The sequence below is a fragment of the Neoarius graeffei genome, chromosome 13 (genome assembly GCF_027579695.1).
Source record: "Neoarius graeffei isolate fNeoGra1 chromosome 13, fNeoGra1.pri, whole genome shotgun sequence".
NCBI classification, from domain to species: domain Eukaryota; kingdom Metazoa; phylum Chordata; class Actinopteri; order Siluriformes; family Ariidae; genus Neoarius; species Neoarius graeffei.
Genome location: NC_083581.1, coordinates 50,723,442 through 50,743,299, shown reverse-complemented (window position 1 = coordinate 50,743,299; position 19,858 = coordinate 50,723,442). Strand labels below are relative to the sequence as shown.

At 40.1% G+C, this 19,858-nt stretch overlaps 1 protein-coding gene across 1 annotated transcript in view; it reads left to right on the top strand.

The window, feature by feature from the left end:
• phactr3a (phosphatase and actin regulator 3a) overlaps positions 1-19,517 on the top strand; it is a 43,547-nt gene extending 24,030 nt beyond the window's left edge. Inside the window, exons 2-12 of the mRNA XM_060936670.1 lie at positions 2,906-3,067; positions 5,689-5,844; positions 7,178-7,402; positions 7,490-7,709; positions 8,781-8,923; positions 9,285-9,438; positions 15,797-15,852; positions 16,259-16,320; positions 19,037-19,177; positions 19,356-19,432; positions 19,478-19,517. Coding sequence (XP_060792653.1) covers positions 2,906-3,067; positions 5,689-5,844; positions 7,178-7,402; positions 7,490-7,709; positions 8,781-8,923; positions 9,285-9,438; positions 15,797-15,852; positions 16,259-16,320; positions 19,037-19,177; positions 19,356-19,432; positions 19,478-19,517 — 1,436 coding nt within the window. The remainder of the gene's footprint in view (positions 1-2,905; positions 3,068-5,688; positions 5,845-7,177; positions 7,403-7,489; positions 7,710-8,780; positions 8,924-9,284; positions 9,439-15,796; positions 15,853-16,258; positions 16,321-19,036; positions 19,178-19,355; positions 19,433-19,477) is intronic.
• Positions 19,518-19,858: the final 341 nt, after the last annotated feature.

Below are 19,858 nucleotides of genomic sequence, written 5' to 3'. Positions count from 1 at the left end.
ACCGTAGGTGTGAATGCGAGTGTGAATGGTTGTTTGTCTCTCTGTGTCAGCCCTGCAATACCTGGTGACTTGTCCAGGGTGTAACCCCACCTCTTGCCCATAGTCAGCTGGGATAGGCTCCAGCTTGCCCACAACCCTGCACAGGATAAGTGGTTATGGATAATGGATGGATGGATAATAATAATAAATGTCTTACTGGGGTGACTAGAAGGGTAGCCATGCCCTACCACATTTGCTATGATTGTTTGCATCATGTGCTGCAAAGTTGCTCTGCTTTTTTTTTTACAGGTTGGTCAGCGACAGACACTTTTCCCATGCACAATTTGTGTTAATCATCCTATATTTCTTCATCATTGAGAAGTTTCAAAGGACTGCTATCGGCTGTATATTTTTAGTGAATGGACTTCTACTGACCCAGCACTGAAAGTGATGTGTTTATAAACTTGATAACAATGCTGCAATACCTGGTCAGCTCACCAGTGCCACATGCTTGCATGCCACTGTTAAATATTATCTGTTCTGTGGTGCTTCTATAATGATACCTTACATAAACCCTAATATATAAGTTCAATAGGGTTAATAAAATAAAATAATAAGACTGCTGGTGTGTCTGTAGCCCTGTCACTTCTGTGATCAGATAGGGCCAGTCCCTTTATGTGTACAGTTCTCCTCGCAAATCCTATCACTGACTCATATGCAGTTGGATGTATGAGCAAACTCATTACAAACCCACTCCTACTAGCCTTCTGCAGCTCTCTTGGGGTTACTGGTCATAGCTCATTATAACATTATTATCATGTTGTGTAACATTGTTGGTTGCTAAATATAAACAAACCTTGGTCAGCCATGCCAAAACTGGAAGAAGCTTTCATTTCATAAATTTAATTTTAGATAAATGTAACTTTTTTTCTGGTATACTGCTCAGATGCAGACAACCCCATATCAGAAAAAGTTGGGAGGGGATGTTGAATTTGAAATTAAAACTGAAAACAGTGATTTTTAAATAATATTTGTCCTGTATTCATTCAAAACCGTACAACAGCCCATTATTTGATGTTCTACCTCATTCACTTTTTTTTAAACAAACACATTTCAAGTTTGATTCTTGCAACACATTTAAAAAAAAAAAGTTGGGATGGTAAAGCATTTACCACTTTGTAATGTTGCCATTCCTTCTCACAACACTATGTTTAGTCACTGAAGACACCAAGTGATGAAGTGTTTCAGCTGTTGTTTTGTCCCATTCTTCCTGCAAACAGGTCTTAAGGTGTACAACAGTATGGGGTTATTGTCATATTTTTCATTTCAAAATTCATGACACATTCTTTATTGGGAAAAGAGGGGACAGGAACCCTCTTCTTCCACAGCCATGCCTTTGTAATGTGTGCAGAATGTGGTTTTGCATTGTCTTGTTGAAATATCCCTGGAAATGATGTCATCTTGATGGCAGCATATGTTGCTCCAAAATCTCAGTGTACTTTTTTGCATTAATGCTCCCTCACAGAAGTGCAAATTACCTTTGCCAAGGGCACTGACACAACCCCATACCATGACAGACCCTGGCTTTTGGACTTGTTGCTGGTCACAGTCTGGATGGTCTTTTTCATCTTTGGTCTGGCACACATGGCATCCATTTGCTTTACAAAAACGACCTGGAATACTGATTCATATGACCACAATACACATTTCCACTGTGTGATGGTCCGTCCCAGACGCCTCCGAGCCCAGAGAAGTTGACTGTTCTCGATGCAGTGCCGTCTGAGGGATCAAAGATGACAGGTGTTCAGCTTTGGCTTGCGCCCTTGCACTTTATGCACTGAAATTCCTCCAGATTCCTTGAATTGTTTTAGGATATTATGCATCATAGAGGGTGAAATATCCAAATCCCTTCCTATCTTTCTTTGAGGAACATTGCTTTTCAATAATTTTCTCATGCACTTGTTGACGAACTGGAGATCCTCGGCCCATCTGTGCTCCTCAAACAATAGGCCTTTTCTGAATACTGATTTGTACCAAATCCTGATCAGAATCACCTGTTTCAAATCACATATTGATTTAATTGTTTTACTTCATTACTAGCCCTAAACTGCCCTCATCTGTGTTGCAGGCCTGAAATGCAGGAATGGATGTATATTAACAAATGAAATGAAGTTGACCAGACAAAATATGAAATATCTTGAGTTCACACTGTCTGCAATGAAATACAAGTCAGAGTAAATTCAGAAAATCACTGCTTTTTTAAATTTGCATTTTCCAAACCATCCCAACTTTTTGGGCGGCATGGTGGTGTAGTGGTTAGCACTGTTGCCTCACAGCAAGAAGGTCCGGGTTCAAGCCACGTGGCTGGCGAGGGCCTTTCTGTGCGGAGTGTGCATGTTCTCCCCGTGTCCACGTGGGTTTCCTCCGGGTGCTCCGGTTTCCCCCACAGTCCAAAAGACATGCAGGTTAGGTTAACTGGTGACTCTAAATTGACCGTAGGTGTGAGTGTGAATGGTTGTCTGTGTCTATGTGTCAGCCCTGTGATGACCTGGCGACTTGTCCAGGGTGTACCCTGCCTTTTGCCCGTAGTCAGCTGGGATAGGCTGCAGCTTGCCTGCGACCCTGTAGGACAGGATAAAGCGGCTAGAGATAATGAGATGAGATACCAACTTTTTCTGATTTGCGGGTGTAAAATCATGCAGTCACACCCACCTCACTGCTTCTATTCTGAAAATCAATACAGTCAGTTTCATCAGGATCAGTGATGATATTTACTATAGTTATTTACTTGAATACTGATACTCCATGGTCAGTCATCTGGTTACACTGGACATGATCAGCTTGTAACAATTACCTGTGTGTAGAAAGCATCTGTACTGTACTCACTGTTTACTCACTCTTCTCTCCCTCTTTATGTGTGTTGTAGATGTGATGGAGCAGCAGAGGGTCATGCGCTCCAGTTGCCTGGTAAGCGGTGTGCACACTCCTCCCATCCGCCGTCACAGCAAGCTGGCTACGCTGGGGCGTCTCTTCCGGCCTTGGAAGTGGAGGAAAAAGAAGAACGAGAAAATGAAGCAGAGCTCCACAGGTGAGGGATGACATCAGTCAATTTACTGTTTTAAATGGTCTCATAGAGAAAAAAAGCTTCATATACAATGAAGCATCCAACATATAACGAATAGCAACATACTTGAATAAGATCTATACGTAGGGTAATAAATAGATTGAGCTCATTTTAAGCATATTGAATACATTGCGTTTTTCATGACATATGAATAAAGGGGTAAAATATTGTGTGACTTAATAGAAAGCCTTTTAGAGGAGTGCACTGAATTTGTTTATTTACTATGTATAGAATTACTGATTGTAGCCCATCGATAGATACGTACAATACGTTAGTGCTCTTCTATCATGTCTGTCAATGCAAAAAAGACCTTCACAGGGCCGCCACTGACCAGCTATTATTTAGCTGATGGATCGTTCTCAGCACAGCAGAGACAATGTCCTCGGCATCACTGCTAGGTTGAGAACAATTCATCAACTAAAAATATCTAGTCAGTAGCCTCCCTGTGATAATAACTGCTTATGATTAGAAGACTATTAATACACTCTGCAGGGAATGGTACTTCACAAGGTAGTTGTGTCTTATCAAGTGGCCAGGAAGCTTTTTAAAACTCCACAATGGTGCTGGCTACATGTACCAGCACCATAGATTGCTCTGCCCCTACCATTTAGGTGTTGTTTAATTCAGATGAGCAGTCATAATAAATTAAAGCAGGCTAAAATAAAATGAACACTTTATTTGTGTGTGTATATACTGGTATATATATATATATATATATATATATATATATATATATATATATATATACACACACACACACACACACACACACACACACACACACACAGTGGTGCTTGAAAGTTTGTGAACCCTTTAGAATTTTCTATATTTCTGCATAAATATGACCGAAAACATCATCAGATTTCCACACAAGTCCTAAAAGTAGATAAAGAGAACCCACTTAAACAAATGAGCCAAAAATATTATACTTGGTCATTTACTTATTGAGGAAAATTATCCAATATTACATATCTGTGAGTGGCAAAAGTATGTGAACCCCTAGGATTAGCAGTTAATTTGAAGGTGAAATTAGAGTCAGGTCTTTTCAATCAATGGGATGACAATCAGGTGTGAGTAGGCACCCTGTTTTATTTAAAGAACAGGGATCTATCAACATCTGATCTTCACAACACATGTTTGTGGAAGTGTATCATGCCACGAACAAAGGAGATTTCTGAGGACCTCAGAAAAAGCGTTGTTGATGCTCATCAGGCTGGAAAAGGTAACAAAACCATCTCTAAAGAGTTTGGACTCCACCCATCCACAGTCAGACACATTGTGAACAAATGGAGGAAATTCAAGACCATTGTTACCCTCCCCAGGAGTGGTCGACCAACAAAGATCACTCCAAGAGCAAGGCGTGTAATAGTCGGCGAGGTCACAAAGGACCCCAGGGTAACTTCTAAGCAACTGAAGGCCTCTCTCACATTGGCTAATGTTAATGTTCATGAGTCCACCATCAGGAGAACACTGAACAACAGTGGTGTGCATGGCAGGGTTGCAAGGAGAAAGTCACTGCTCTCCAAAAAGAACATTGCTGCTCGTCTGTAGTTTGCTAAAGATCACGTGGACAAGCCAGAAGTCTATTGAAAATGTTTTGTGGACAGATGAGACCAAAATAGAACTTTTTGGTTTAAATGAGAAGCGTTATGTTTGGAGAAAGGAAAAACACTGCATTCCAGCATAAGAACCTTATCCCATCTGTGAAACATGGTGGTGGTAGTATCATGGTTTGGGCCTGTTTTGCTGCATCTGGGCCAGGACAGCTTGCCATCATTGCTGGAACAATGAATTCTGAATTATAGCAGCGAATTCTAAAGGAAAATGTCAGGACATCTGTCCATCTCAAGAGAAGGTGGGTCATGCAGCAAGACAACGACCCTAAGCACACAAGTCGTTCTACCAAAGAATGGTTAAAGAAGAATAAAGTTAATGTTTTGGAATGGCCAAGTCAAAGTCCTGACCTTAATCCAATCAAAATATTGTGGAAGGACCTGAAGCGAGCAGTTCATGTGAGGAAACCCACCAACATCCCAGAGTTGAAGCTGTTCTGTATGGAGGAATGGGCTAAAATTCCTCCAAGCCAGTGTGCAGGACTGATCAGCAGTTACCGCAAACATTTAGTTGCAGTTATTGCTGCACAAGGGGGTCACACCAGATACTGAAAGCAAAGGTTCACATACTTTTGCCACTCACAGATATGTAATATTGGATGATTTTCCTCAATAAATAAATGACCAAGTATAATATTTTTGTCTCATTTGTTTAACTGGGTTCTCTTTATCTACTTTTAGGACTTGTGTGAAAATCTGATGATGTTTTAGGTCATATTTATGCAGAAATATAGAAAATTCTAAAGGGTTCACAAACTTTCAAGCACCACTGTATATATGTGTGTGTGTGTGTGTGTTACAAGTTGTGTTGCATAATTGATGGTTCCCAATAAGTTCTTCTTAATGTGTATGTGTAATTGTTGCTGAATGTGTAAATGTTCAAGCATTAATTAGTATGACTATTTTAAATATCTATCTATCTATCTATCTATCTATCTATCTATCTATCTATCTATCTATCTATCTCTGTAGATGTGGCCTTGGCCAGTGGTCTCCACTCTCTGAATATCAGCTCTCCCATTCAGAGTGTTTCGGATGCTGAGCTCCGGCTTCCTGGCTCACATGGACCTATCCTCAGCATCAGCAGCATGGAGTATCTCAGCTCAGAACATGAGCGTCTACCTACGGGTAAGGGCCATTAGCAGCCTATCCTAACCCATAACTCAGCATTACAATAGTGTGACAATATGTCTCATCAATTGGGAATTTCTTAGGGAGAAAACTGATTTTTAAAAATGTAATTAATTAATCAATCAATTATAAATAGATTGATTAATTAATTACATTTTAAAAAAAAATTATAAATAGAGGGCGGCACGGTGGTGTAGTGGTTAGCGCTGTCGCCTCACAGCAAGAAGGTCCGGGTTCGAGCCCCGTGGCCGGCGAGGGCCTTTCTGTGTGGAGTTTGCATGTTCTCCCCGTGTCCGCATGGGTTTCCTCCGGGTGCTCCGGTTTCCCCCACAGTCCAAAGACATGCAGGTTAGGTTAACTGGTGACTGTAGGTGTGAATGTGAGTGTGAATGGTTGTCTGTGTCTATGTGTCAGCCCTGTGATGACCTGGCGACTTGTCCAGGGTGTACCCCGCCTTTCACCCGTAGTCAGCTGGGATAGGCTCCAGCTTGCCTGCGACCCTGTAGAACAGGATAAAGCGGCTAGAGATAATAATGAGAATTATAAATAGATAGATAGATAAATGCTTCATATTTTGTCTGCATTGTATATAAACCTAAACACTTAATAAGCCTATATATACACATTAAAAACAGGATAAAAGTAGTTTAGAACAAAGTATAAAGTCGTACTGGCGGCATGGTGGTGTAGTGGTTAGTATTGTCGCCTCACAGCAAGAAGATTCTGAGTTTGAGCCCAGCAGCCGATGGGGGCCTTTCTATGTTGAGTTTGCATGTTCTCCCCCTGTCTGTGTGGGTTTCCTCCGGGTGCTCCTGTTTCCCCCACAGTTCAAAGACATGCGGCTAGGTTAACATGGGGCAGCCTTGGGCTAAAGTGCCCTTGAGCAAGGCACCTAACCTCCAACTGCTCCCCGGGTGCTGTAGCATAGCTGTCCACTGTTCTGGGTGTGTGTGTGTGTGTGTGTGTGTGTGTGCTCACTGCTCGCATGTGTGTTTACTACTTCAGATGGGTTATATGCAGAGAGGAATTTCACTGTGCTTAAGTGTACGTGTGATGAATAAAGTTGTTGTTCTTGTTCTACAGTTTGGAGAAACATCTTCAAGACTGTAACTGTAGGTCCAGTCACCACGACTTACAAAAACTACAGATTCTGTGACTTGTATCACTGAAAACGTTCAAAAACGCGTATTTTTTAACTAGGAAAATTATTTCTTGCAAACTACACACTTAGGCCAATAGGTGGCAATATTTACTTCACGCTTTTTACTACTATGGTGCCAGTTATGTGGGTCTGTTGAGCTTCAACAAACATGGTTCTCTTGCCTGTCAGTTCCTGATTCCATAGAAGATGGTGCAACAACAGAAGAACCTAACAGCCCAGAGGAGGAGGAGGAAGAGGTTGATGAGGAGGAGGAGGAAGAAGAGGAAGACCCCACTCCCGTAGATGAGGATATAGATGCGAATATAGAGGAAAGAGAGCAAGATGAAGTGCCTCAAAGACAGTCTCCTCTGAGCAATCATTGTATTCAGGTCACTCAGTTTAACACTGAGGAAGGTGAGTTGGTTCGCATGAACACAATTTACAATTTAGAGAAATATTTAGACAGCTCAAACATTTTCGTATTTGCATATTTTTGTTCAGACCCTGCTGGCTTCACTCTCACAGCAGTGCCTCAGCCCAACTCATTTCTCCCTAAAGAGGTGCCCAGAGTCCCAGAAGGCCCTAGTCCTGTACTTCTTCGAGGGCCTTTCTCCAATACAGTGAGTTCACCTCATATAGGAACCTTGCATCCTCCTTTGCCCCCTAGCAGTATCATTGAGGAACTGCACCGTGCCCTGGCAACAAAGCTTCGGCAAGATAGGTGAGTGAGGATTTCCAGTCTGTTTTGCTTGACTCGTTACCTCTCCAGGTGAGCAGCAGGGTGAACACAATTGTACTTACTGATTTCACGATATGAAGATCTTGTCCTGTGTTCAAGCACTTGCTTGAAAAGTCTTTACTCATCCATGAGGCTGGGTTGAGGAGGTATGGTTCTGGGGTGAGAAAGTTTATGCACTATATTGGAACTATTGATGCCAAAGCACACCACCACCTAAAGCTACAGAAGAGAATGGGCAAGCTGGAGGAAGTTAGTAAAATGTAAAGTTATGATGAGCTCTGTCATAAAGGTTCTGATTGTGTGTAAAATATGACTATATATTTAACAGTTATTCCATGAAATCGAGTCATACATGAGCTGATAGCTGACGAGGCACGTAGCGCTGAGTTGGCTATAAGCCATGTATGACCAGATTGAATGGAATAACTGTTTTATTCTATCCACATTCACTGGATTTTAAGAAACAGAGCATTTTTGTTTTTATTTTTTGCAAATTTGATAAATAAAAACTTTATACAAAACATCCGACAAAATAATTTCCACTTAGAATGTAAACAAACCAGCGAAGTGACAGTAGCAATTTGTGAAAAAAGCTATAATAATAATTGAGAAATTAAAAAAAAAAAGATGTTCTTACCATCAAATACTTTTATTCCATATTTTGTTGCTTATTTTTGTATTTTTGGGGGTTTTGTTTTCGAATAGTTTTTATTTTGTCCTCTGTTGGTTCAGTAACACTCTGCCATTTTGTTCTTCTTTATGTTTTTTTTTTGCGGTTGGCAAACCGACTTAAAGGTTCATTACTGCGACCGACTGAGCTGGAGTGTGGAACAGGAGGATTTTTTTTGGGGGGGGGGGGGATGCCGCCACACATGACTATATTCTTTTAGCTATTTCTGTTTCTTTTAAATACTTTATAAAGCCACCATTTTGTTTTTCTCTACTCACAGTATATGAGCTGATATTCTAGTAGTAGAGTAGCCAATCAGAGCATGTGATTGCTAATATCCAGTGAATGTGGGTAGAATAAATAGAAATACCTTTTGCCCACAGTACGGAGCGAGAGTCAAGTGGGGAGGTGGAAAGCAGAAAGGAGGCAGAGGAGAATAAAGAGAACATGAGACAAAGCAACTGCTTCACTGATGCCTCAGGAATCATATATGACATCGACAGCTGGAACGAGTCTGTCATTTCTGGTAAATAACTTAAAAATACAGTATATTAATAAGACACGCTAATTATGAAATGGCAGGGGTTATTTCTGTGACTTATTTTTTCGTTTTGACTCATACCTTCCAAAAAACAAGTGTACTTCTTGTATCAGGGATAGAACAGTATTTCAATCACTTTGGAACATGTATATTTTCTTTTACCACAAATGCACTTATATTAATAAGGAGGCTCATACTGGATGTGCACTTTTACTCTTAGACACTTGATAATTTTTTTTTTTTTTTTACAGTTTGTATAGTTTCATCAACTTCAGCTTGGGGTTCAGGAAGTAGCTTTATCTATTGTGTTGTTCCACTTTAAAGAAGAGGATGTGTTTGTGTACAGGCACACTGCCGCGTAGAATGAGAAAGGAGCTGCTGGCGGTGAAGCTGCGGAATCGACCCAGCAAACAGGAGCTGGAAGACAGGAACATCTTCCCTGTGCGCAGTGACCAGGAGAGACAAGAAATCCGCCAGCAAATTGAAATGAAGCTCGCCAAGTAAGCACTCACTACTCATTCACTGACTACGAGCAATCACTCGGGCCCCGTGATTGTTATTCTGTACAGGTCTCAAGCCTTGTAGGCAGGAAAGAGTTGTTCAATTATAAAAATTGTTCAAATCAATAATGTGTCAAATGACAATGTGAGAAAAACTAAATAAACTACGTTCAGTGACAAAAAATAAATGAATTAAAGATTGCACTGCCAAGTTAAACAATTATGTTAATCTTGAAATGAATAATGCTTAAAAAAAAAAAAGTGTATTCCTTTAAGCATTCCCAAATCATGCACTTTCACAGTATAACCTGTATTGGTCAGTAGTGACATTTCTGTTTAAATTTGATGTAAACATAGATTGGGATTGTAGAGGTGAGATTTAAAAAAAAAAAAAAAAAAAAAAATCACTTAACGGTTCATGGTCTGCTTCTTTTCATCAGTTTAATTTGTGAAAATTATGTGAAGTTGCTTGTATTTTAAAGGAAGCATTCATCAGGTATATGTAATACAATCTGTATCTTCCCTCAGACTTATCGCTGGGTGACTGCAAGTACAATATATTTCTGGAACTGCTTGTGTGTTTAATTGATTTTTTTTAAAACATAATGGAAAAGGCCACATTTCAGCCTCAACTTTACCCAGATTTTGCCAGTTAAGAAAATCTGACAGATTGGTGAAATTTAAAAAAGTGTATAAATTGGCAAAATTACCTTTACCTGAAACGCATGAAACAAACCGTCTCAGCAAGGCGTGATGATGGTCTAATACAATGTTTCCCAGGAGAATCAATACATCACCCTGGTGAGCATTTTACACCGATTATTATTTGTCTGCACCATCAGCAAAATTTCACATATACGTGTGTCCTTATTGTACAGTATATGTACTGCAGATGTTTGAGTGAGAAAATCTCATCTCAACTCATTATCTGTAGCCGCTTTATCCTGTTCTACAGGGTCACAGGCAAGCTGGAGCCTATCCCAGCTGACTACGGGCGAAAGGCGGGGTACACCCTGGACAAGTCGCCAGGTCATCACAGGGCTGACACATAGACACAGACAACCATTCACACTCATATTCACACCTACGGTCATTTTAGAGTCACCAGTTAACCTAACCTGCATGTCTTTGGACTGTGGGGGAAACCGGAGCACCAGGGGAGAACATGCAAACTCCGCACAGAATGGCCCTCGTCGGCCACGGGGCTTGAACCCGGACCTTCTTGCTGTGAGGCAACAGCGCTAACCACTACACCACCATGCTGCCCTGAGTGAGAAAATGAAAATCAGTCATATTTCTAGCTGCAGGCCAAATTAAAAACACACAATATTTTCAAATAAGCATCTTTAGAAGAAAAGTATTAAGGTTTGAAAATAAGAATTTTGCTTTGTGCTACTATAAACCACCAAATCTATTTCAGCAGGTGATTTTTTTTTTCATTTCATATCAAACACTTAAACTCAATATAAAAAGCATATAACAATACACAGTGCTGTCAGTGCATGTAATTCGTGGTATTTCTCACCACTTAATGTAGCACCTGCTGTTCTGTTCTCTCTCTCTCTCTCTCTGACACACACACACTTTTTTTTTCTACAAATATTTTGTACAGAATGTATGCCTGATACATAGTGTTAGAGACTGCTTTGCAGTGGCAGCAGCTGTGAAGGCAAAATAAAGTCGATTTTGGTCACATAGATTGGGCATATGCATATATAACAATATTGATATGTCTGAAAACATACGTATGTACATTGCTGTGTAAAGATCTTAGGCATATGAAGAAATGTCAAGAAAAACGCTTTCAAAAATAATGCAATTAAATATTTTCTAAATTAAAGAATACTTTATAACAAGTAGTAAACAATATTAAACTAAAAGTCTATAATCTGTGTGTCACCCCCTTTGCCTCTAAAAATGCAGAAGGTACTCTTTTAGAAAAATCTTGGAGAAAAGGAGTTTTGCTGCTTAGGATAAAAGGAAAAGGCGGGGGGGGGGGGGGGGGGGGGGTAGGTTAACCATAAATTACGTAGTAAGACAGATATGAGACAGACATAGTTGAGCTCTCTGGTTATTTTAAAAGAGGGGTGGCGGTTTCATATTCATCAAGAAAGACATTTATTATCCTCTGCCTGTATTTGGGAGCAGATGGGAAAATGACTAAATTACATCTGGTAAATGTTAGAACACTTAATAATAATAATAATAATAAAAGCAATTAGAGGCTCAAAACAAGAAGAATTTGGCTTGAATCAGCATAAAAAGCAATTCAGCCAAGACTCTACATGGTATCTCACAGAAAAAAATGCCTGATTCTTCATCAACGCAGTCTCGACAACCTTACTATTTATAGCCTTGCAGTTTTCTGCACTTTGCAGGAGTAAGACATGCATGCTATTTTTAGGAGTTTGCACAGATAAATACTGGATTGCGCTGCACACTCTCTCATTCATACTGAATCTAGGAAATTGGTACTCACTTTAGCTATTACTGGAATACAGAGCCACACATTCTATCGCCCAGTCTATCACTCAAGGGAAACGGTCATCCAAAGACAAAAGATAGTAATTTTGTGGTAATTAAAATGGTATTTGTGTTCCATCAACTGGTTTACTTTAACTGTTCTTGCTCGAGGCCTTGCGCAGAATTTGAGAACATCAATACATTTATTCATTCATTTTCAGTCACCACTTTATCCTGAGCTAATCCCAGAAACACTTGGCCCAGTGTGGGACTCCATCACAGGCACACATGTAAATACAAGTTAATGATATGTCCTTTATAAAATATTCACTTGAGCTAATAATTAGAATGAATTACAATGCACAGTCAACTAACTTTTATAATCCGGTTTTAGAAAGTGTCTCAAAAGCACAGGGCTTCGACCCATAGATAGAACATGCAAGGAAAATGTGGAAGATTAATGGGAAAACAGGGTGGAAGCTACAAGCCAACCATTCCTCAGCCAGTATTAGGTTTATTGCTGCTGTCTTCACAAACCAGGCCTTTATTTTGGTCACGACCTAACTTAATCTTTGTTTTTCAAATGAAATGTGTAAAACAGGGGCGGCACGGTGGTGTAGTGGTTAGCGCTGTCGCCTCACAGCAAGAAGGTCCTTTCTGTGTGGAGTTTGCATGTTCTCCCCGTGTCCACGTGGGTTTCCTCCAGGTGCTCCAGTTTCCCCCACAGTCCAAAGACATGCAGGTTAGGTTAACTGGTGACTCTAAATTGACCGTAGGTGTGAATGTGAGTGTGAATGGTTGTCTGTGTCTATGTGTCAGCCCTGTGATGACCTGGCGACTTGTCCAGGGTGTACCCCACCTTTCACCCGTAGTCAGCTGGGATAGGCTCCAGCTTGCTTGTGACCCTGTAGAACAGGATAAAGCGGCTAGAGGAGATGAGATGTGTAAAACAGTTTCTAGATCTTTTTCAACATGTGCGACCATGGACCCCTGGAGCTTGGTAGCCAGACAGTTATAAATGTTAAATGGTTTAAAAAGAAATTGCATGGATGAAGACTGTTTTAAACCATGATTCCATTCACTGCTTCACAAGAAAGTTGCTTCTTGTTACATTCACTGTCACACACACTAATATTTGGTTGGACAGCCATTAGCTTTGATTATGGCACGCATTCACTATGGCACTGCTTCAACAACTTTATGCAACGTCACTACAATTATTTCCGTCCAGAACTGCATTAATTTTTCACCGAAATCTTGTATTCATAATGAGAAAGTCAAACCACTCAGTAAAAAGTCTTCTCCAGCACATCTCAAAGGCTTTCAATGGGGTTAAGGTCAGGACTCTGCGGTGGCCAATTCATGTGTGAAAATGAGTCCTCATGCTCCCTAAACCACGTTTTCACAATTTGAGCCCCAGGAATCCTGGTGTTCTCGTCCTGGAATATGCCCGTACCATCAGGGAAGGAAAAATCCATTGATGAGAAAACATGATCCATTCAGGTCGTCAGCTGATTTCATTTTATTGCCCCATAACATTGCTGAGCCTCAATCTGACCAACTGAAGCAACCCCAGATCAAAACATTGCCTCCAGAGGCTTGTACAGTGGCCGCTATGCATGATGGGTGCATCGCTTCATGAGCTTCCCTTCTTACCCTGACACACACATCACTCTAGGATAGCGTAAACTTGGACTCATCAGACCACGTGACCTTTTTCCATTGCTCCAGAGTCCAATCTTCATGCAAATTGAAGCATTTTATTCCAATTAGCCTCACTAACAAGCAGTTTTCTTATGGCCCCACAGTTGTTTAGTGGCAATCCCGTGAGTCCTCCTTGCAGTGTACTGTGTTAATGCGCTTACTTTCACTGTTAAACATGGTCATAAGTTCTACTGTTGATTTTTGACTATTCAACTTCACCAAGTGTTTAATTGATCTCCAGTCACAGTCAGTTAAAATTTTTTCAGCCCACATTTCTTCCACAAAGTTGACAGTTCACTATGATCCTTCCAGGTTTTAATAATGTGTTGGATTGTTCTTAACCCAATTCCAGTAATTTCAGCAATCTCCTTAGTTGTTGTGTTTGCTTGATGCAGGCCAATAATTTGACCCTTCTGAAACACCATAAATCATTCCCATGACCACGGGATACGTGAACATGGTTGTTTAAGAAATGAGAAGCTGCTCACTGCATCAGTCAGGGTTAAAAAAATTATTGCCAGCTGAAACATTAACCACTGCAGTAATTATTTAATTGGAGACTCTTAAGTATTTGCTTATTTCCATCCAAAATGCAACTTTTGGATGATTTATATTTAACAATTATTTGCTGAAGGCAAAGTGAATATTGGTGAATAATAAAGTCAAGGTTATTATTCACCAATATTCACTGAGCCTGAGGTGGATAATACAAGTGTAATAACGGCGCGCACAGACCTGTCACTTATCTATGCCAACTTGCATAAAATACTTTGTTTTGATAGAGTTAAAATAAAATCACAATTCCACCTAACCTCTGAATAGTTTTAGATCAAACTTTGTAGCATATTTCATGCTTTCAGGAACAGCATTTTCTTTCATAATTTGTAATTCTTTCTCACGGTGACAAAGCGATTTTGCAGAGTCGCTTGAGGTGATTGGTTGAGAAATTTGGACTATTCCTCGATAATCAGCGCGTGATTTTCTATAAATCACCTCCATATTTATACTAAAAAAGGTGATAAAACAAAACAACATGCTTGTTGCCTAGGAAGGGTGAATTACAGTTTGATGTCTGTTTCATCCCTTACAGTGTTTTGGGGGAATGACACAGATTAGTACAAGTTCAGCTTCCACAGGCCCATTAAAAATGAATCTCAAATTTACCTCATGAAAATATTCATGCTGTTACATCTGGGCATTTATGGAAATCCCCAGCAAAATGTACAGATGTTGAGAAGCTTGCTTATTCATTGGCGAGGATGTCAGATATAGTAAATGGAAAGTAATGTCTTTTTTGGCTATAGACAAAAAAAAACTTTGTGGCTATTTTTTTATCTTGTGTTATTAGAGTAAATGACTTTTATTGTACATTATTCTGTTGATAACTTAAGCACAGCTGAAATGTGTTTATGAATTTCAAAAATATTCAGAAAAATGTGGTCTTTGAAAGGATAAACTCTCCCATTACCCCCGAGTGTACCATCTCATCTCATTATCTGTAGCCACTTCATCCTGTTCTACAGGGTCGCAGGCAAGCTGGAGCCTATCCCAGCTGACTACGGGCGAAAGGCGGGGTACACCCTGGACAAGTCGCCAGGTCATCACAGGGCTGACACATAGGCACAGACAACCATTCACACTCACATTCACACCTACGCTCAATTTAGAGTCACCAGTTAACCTAACCTGCATGTCTTTGGACTGTGGGGGAAACCGGAGCACCCGGAGGAAACCCACGCGGACACGGGGAGAACATGCAAACTCCGCACAGAAAGGCCCTCGCCGGCCACGGGGCTCGAACCCGGACCTTCTTGCTGTGAGGTGACAGCACTAACCACTACACCACCGTGCCGCCCCCCGAGTGTACCAGTATGTGGAAATCACATGGGTAGAGCAGCTCTTATAGATCGAGTTAAAAGAGGCTCTGCATCAACACGTGTGCTTCTGTAAGGCACTGCATTATTACAGATACGACTGTCTGATATTCTCACATCGTTTCCTGAAAACCAAATCTGGAGGGCACCTCAGCTGAATAATTACAGTCAGGTTTTGCAGGCAAGGCAGAAAGACTTTGGGCTAGAGACTGTCACTTTAAGCACAGATTCCTTGCTATAAACTCTTAATTTGTGGATTAATCAGAACTCTCTTTAAAACCCGTGGTTCACAACCTGATTTCATTTCTTTTCCACAGGAGACTCAGTCAACGGCCGGCCGTTGAGGAGCTTGAGAGCCGAAATATCTTAAAACGTAAGTATTATAATAATTTTAAAATGTCAGGCATTTCAAGCATCATGGGTACGAGCAGGTTTAAAATACGGAAACGACCTGAACACTGACTAGAGATATAGAGTAAATGTAAAAGCCAAGGGATTTTTAAACTCTTGCTTTATTAGTGTTAAAAAGTTTCATATCAAGTCAAATGATCATAGTCTCCATTATCATTAAAGTATTGAATATCTTGTATTGCTTACTGAAGATTAACAAATTAAACTTTTCATGAAGTTATTAGCAATTAGCAAATAATACTGCTTAAAGTTAGGCGATAAGTCTGACTATACTGTTCTGCAGAATCTTCTGAAAGTGAAAGTGTTCCTTTTGCAGCAGTCAAATCAACCTGTGTGTCACTATGTCATGATAATCTGATTCTCTGTAGAGCGGAATGACCAGACAGAGCAAGAGGAGAGGAGAGAAATAAAACAGAGATTAAATAGAAAGGTATGACATCCTCCAAACATCACATATCTATTTGAAGAAAAAAAAAGCCAGTCATACATTGTTATTCAACCTCAAATCAGAAAAGTTGGGATGGTACAGAAATATAAAAAGAAAAGTAGTGCTTTCTAAATTTACTGTACTTTGACTTGTATTTCATTAAAGACAGTATGAACCCAAGATATTTCATGTGTTGTCTGGTCAACTTCATTTCATTTGTTAGTATACGTTCATTCCTGCATTTCAGGCCTGCAAGACATTCCAAAAAAAAAATTTGGGATGGGGTAATTTAGGGCTACTAATGAGGTAAAACAATTAAATAATTATGTAATTTGAAACAGGTGAACAGGCGATTGTAATCATGATTTGGTTCAAAATCAGTATCCAGGAAAGGCCTAGTTTTGAGGAGCACAGATGGGCCGAGAATCTCCAGTTCGTCAACAAGTACATCAGAAAATTATTGAAATGTTTAAAAACTATGTTCCTCAAAGAAAGACAAGAAGGGATTTGGATATTTCACCCTCTGTGATGCATAATATTCTTAAATGATTCAAGGAATCTGGAGGAATTTCAGTGTGTATGGGGGAAGGGCACAAGCCAAAGCTGAACACCTGTGATCTCCAATTCCTCAGACGGCACTGCATCAAGAACCATCATTCATCTGTAGCTGATATAACCACATGGACTCAGGATTACTTCGGGAAACCTTTGTCAAGCACTACAATGCAGAGTTACATCCACAAATGGCAGTTAAAACTTCTCATCTCATCTCATTATCTCTAGCCCTTTATCCTGTTCTACAGGGTCGCAGGCAAGCTGGAGCCTATCCCAGCTGACTATGGGCGAAAGGTGGGGTACACCCTGGACAAGTCGCCAGGTCATCACAGGGCTGACACATAGACACAGACAACCATTCACACTCACATTCACACCTACGGTCAATTTAGAGTCACCAGTTAACCTAACCTGCCTGTCTTTGGACTGTGGGGGAAACCGGAGCACCCGGAGGAAACCCACACGGACACCATGCAAACTCCACACAGAAAGGCCCTTGCCGGCCATGGGGCTCGAACCCGGACCTTCTTGCTGTGAGGCGACAGCACTAACCACTACACCACCATGCCGCCTGTAATGGCAGCATTAATTCAGAAAAATACATTGAGATTTTGGAGCAACATATGCTGCCATCAAGACGATATTTTTTCCAGGGCTATTTCAATAAGACAATGCAAAACCACATTCTTCACACATTACAAAAGGCATGGCTGTGGAAGGAAAGGGTTCCTGTCCCTTGTGTCCCCAAGAGAGAATGTATAGTAAATTTTGAAATAAAACTGTACTGTTGCATACCATAAAGACCTGTTTGCAGGAAGAATGGGGCAAAATAAGACCTGAAACACTTCATTACTTGGTGTCTTCAGCCCCTCAACATCTTTTAAGTGTTGTGAGATGGAACGGCAACATGATAAAAGTGGTAAATGCTTTACTGTCCCAACTTTTTTTTAAATGGATTGCAAGAAGCAAAACTGACAAGTTTTTATTTTGAAAAAAATAAAAATGAGGTAAAACAATCACTGTTTTGAGTGCAACAAAGGTCAAACATTATTTATAAATCAAATTCAGTTTTAATTTCAATTTCAACATATCATCCCAACTTTTTCTGATTTGGGGTTGTAAGAGAGATAATGTAAAAATACATAAACATTTGCAATAAAAGGTTTTTTTGATGCACCATCCCCCCAAAAAAAGTCTAAAATTAGTCAGTACTCTTAGCTTTTTGTAGGAGATAGTACATTTGTTTTGCACATTCCATTTCAGTGATGTCTCTGCAGTCCAAATTAGGAAACTACAGATCCTGAGTTTACATATCAGTGTCACATGCAGACTGCTCAGTGTTATTAAAAAGGACATGCCTGGACGTTATTTGAGCAAAACATACATATATGTTATTTACCAGCTGGGAGGTTCGTACCGTGAAATACCGTGACCAAGGTCTTGAAAGAACTGAGCGAGGCCCTCTGGGCCAAGATCAGTATTCAAGACCGAGGTCACGGTATTTCACCATACGGACCGACCTTAAGCTGGTAAATAATATATTTATTTTTTTCTTTACCAAATTCTAACAGAAAACAAGAGCGCCCGAAAGGGAAAACCGAGCCGAGGTGCCATTTTGAATCCTCATTCACGGCTGTAATGTAAATGGCTTCCTCCTCGGTATACAAGTGCACTTCCATGGCAAGAAAAAAAAAAAAAACTACATTTGCCGCCTATGTAGTCCCCTATTTATACAAAACTGAGTCATTCAAGATTCAGCCATGTTTTTGCTCGGCATTGGCAGCAGTTACAGGTTTTTAGCTTTCTCCTGAAATGTTTTCTTTTATTTCGTCTTCCTCAGGGTAGTAAAACTCGCTTTCACTGTGAAGACTGTCGTTCTCACTATCCATGATGTCAAATTAATGCTATTCTCCTGAGAAATGCTGGCAAAAATTTATAAGATTTTTGATAAAAATCTTATAAATAAATCTTATTAAAAAAAAAAAAAGATAAGTGTTGACAAAAATTGCTACTATGTTTGTTGTGAACGAGCGAGTTGCCAGAGGTCTGTATCTGGGGTCCGTATTGTAGGATACGGACCCGCTTGCCAGCCAATCAGAGCGCAGGATTTGATGGAAAGTGGACTGCAAAAAAATATATATATATTATTTCTTTTGATATTTAGCTCAATCAGCGGCCAACAGTCGATGAACTGAGGGAGAGAAAGATCCTGATTCGCTTTAGTGACTACGTAGAGGTTGCTAAAGCCCAGGATTATGACAGGAGAGCTGACAAACCCTGGACTAGACTGTCTGCAGCTGACAAGGTAAGTGATAATGAACAAATCAGTGAGTCCTTATTAAGGTCTACAGTCAGATTAAACTATTCAAAAATGTGCATATCTACTGACCTTTCAAAAAAACACCAGTTTATTACTGAAATTGTAGTAATGCACAGATAAAATCTATTATTGTGATGCACTCTGCTTATTTATTATCTTTCAGGCTGCCATCCGGAAAGAGCTGAATGAGTTCAAAAGCACGGAGATGGAGGTACATGCATCAAGCAAGCACCTAACAAGGTCAGTGTGCAAAGCTGTGTCCATACAATTATTTACTATTTATAGCTCTGTGATCACAACTACAGAGCTAAAGATACTCATATAACTTGGACCGGACATGGAATGTATGTGACCAAAACTAACACATGGCTGGCCATGACTTTGCTAATTTTGCTTGGGTTTATTTATAATGGTAACAATTTAATATTGGAAGCACTTAGAAAAAAAATGTCAAAGATAAAAACACTTGAGGGTTCTTCAGCTTTTCTGACAAGGGGAACCCTTAAAGGTTCGATGAAGAACCTTACAACAGAGGACTTTCCTTTCATAGACTTCCACATAGAACCCCTTATAGGAAGCAAGAATGATTGATTAACTATCCAAACTACCCTTGAAAAACTCTTCTGCATTAACCATGTCCAGTTCTGTACAACATACTTTCAGCTG